Source organism: Ovis aries, chromosome 15, assembly GCF_016772045.2.
Source record: "Ovis aries strain OAR_USU_Benz2616 breed Rambouillet chromosome 15, ARS-UI_Ramb_v3.0, whole genome shotgun sequence".
NCBI lineage: Eukaryota > Metazoa > Chordata > Mammalia > Artiodactyla > Bovidae > Ovis > Ovis aries.
The window spans coordinates 47,208,140-47,209,772 of record NC_056068.1 but is presented as its reverse complement, the minus strand read 5'-3'; the positions used below and the strand labels follow the sequence as shown (position 1 = coordinate 47,209,772).

General features: G+C 45.7%; 1 protein-coding gene across 1 annotated transcript; it reads left to right on the top strand.

Moving 5' to 3' along the window:
- Positions 1-436: 436 nt before the first annotated feature.
- Positions 437-1,420, top strand: LOC101117874 (olfactory receptor 52P1). Its single transcript, XM_012095900.4, has one exon. It carries the CDS (start codon positions 455-457, stop codon positions 1,418-1,420), a length of 966 nt encoding a protein of 321 aa, XP_011951290.3. The 5' UTR covers positions 437-454.
- The last annotated feature ends 213 nt before the right edge of the window (positions 1,421-1,633 follow it).

Below are 1,633 nucleotides of genomic sequence, written 5' to 3'. Positions count from 1 at the left end.
AAGCCATATTTATCCACCTTCTGTGGAGGTCATGTAGTTTATTGGTCTTGACCTGTTGATAGAATAGTGCTTGTCACCAACCTTCTCTCCTCTTGATCCCTATGTTTATGAGAACAAACAGCAATAGTTGATCTTGTTCTACACATTTGGGCTATCTGGTACATTATCTCTTAAATTCATCCACGTTGTAAGGAAGGATATTCTGTGACGTCCAAAATGAAAAAGTTTCTTCCCTGATTTTTCTTATCCTGTGACTATGTACATGCAGTGTCTGGTCTACTAAGCAATAGGAGAGTTCACCTCGCTTGTATTCTGTTAAATACAAATGTGGAGTAAGAAAGAGAAATGTGGCTCTAGCTGATTCATATCCCTGTTCTGTGTTGTTTCCTTAGGTGATGTCATACTGTATGAGGGTTTCTGACCCAAGAAGTTGCCTAGTACTCTTGGCCAGACCATGGAGTCTCCTAATCATACTTCCCTGGACTCTTCTGTTTTCATACTCATGGGCATCCCAGGTCTGGAACAGTTCCACCTGTGGCTTTCACTCCCTGTGTGCCTCCTGGGCACAGTCACAGTTGTGGGGAACATAACCATCCTGGTGGTCATTGCCACTGAACCAGCCCTGCACAAGCCTATGTACTTGTTCCTGTGTATGCTTTCAGCCATTGACTTGGCTGCCTCGTTCTCCACAGTTCCCAAGCTGCTGGCCATCCTCTGGTGTGGAGCTGGACACCTGTCTGCCTCTGCATGCCTGGCACAGATGTTCTTCATTCATGCTTTCTGCATGATGGAATCCACTGTGTTGCTGGCCATGGCCTTTGATCGTTATGTGGCCATTTGCCACCCACTCCGCTATACCACTGTCCTCACTGACACCATCATTGCCCGCATTGGGGTGGTAGCTGTGGTACGAGGTTCCATTCTCATGCTCCCATGCCCCTTCCTCATTCAACGCTTGAGCTTCTGCAAAAGCCATGTGATCCCGCACACCTACTGTGAGCACATGTCTGTAGTGAAGCTGGCCTGTGGAGACACCAGGCCTAATCGTGTTTATGGGCTGACGGCAGCACTTTTGGTCATTGGGGTGGACTTGTTTTGCATTGGTCTTTCCTATTTCCTCATTGCACGAGCTGTCCTTCACCTCTCATCTCATGAAGCTCGGTCCAAGGCCCTCGGGACCTGTGGTTCTCATGTCTGTGTCATCCTAATCTCTTATACACCTGCCCTCTTCTCTTTTTTCACCCATCGCTTTGGTCACCATGTTCCACTCCACATCCACATTCTTTTGGCCAATGTGTATCTGCTCTTTCCACCTGCTCTTAACCCTATGGTATATGGAGTTAAGACCAAAGAAATTCGGGAAAGAGTTGTCAGGGTGTTTCAAAAGGGGCAGGGAACTGGGCTCAAGGCGTCAGAGTGACCTACGAGTATAGAAGGGACTTAGTCCATATGGTAATAAGCTTTTCAAGATTAAACTGTCCTTAGTGTTTGATACTTGGATAGAGGTTTAAACAAGGTTATGTTGGGTTACAGTATTTTCTAGACCATTCTAAAGCATAAAAAATCACAATGAAGTTCAAGTTGGTTCATCATTCTTAATTTTTATCCAAGGAAGTATAACTTGGGGAGATTC

Excerpts from the sequence above, each read along its gene's own strand:
- LOC101117874 (XM_012095900.4), top strand. The coding sequence starts at position 455 with ATGGAGTCTCCTAATCATACTTCCCTGGACTCTTCTGTTTTCATACTC.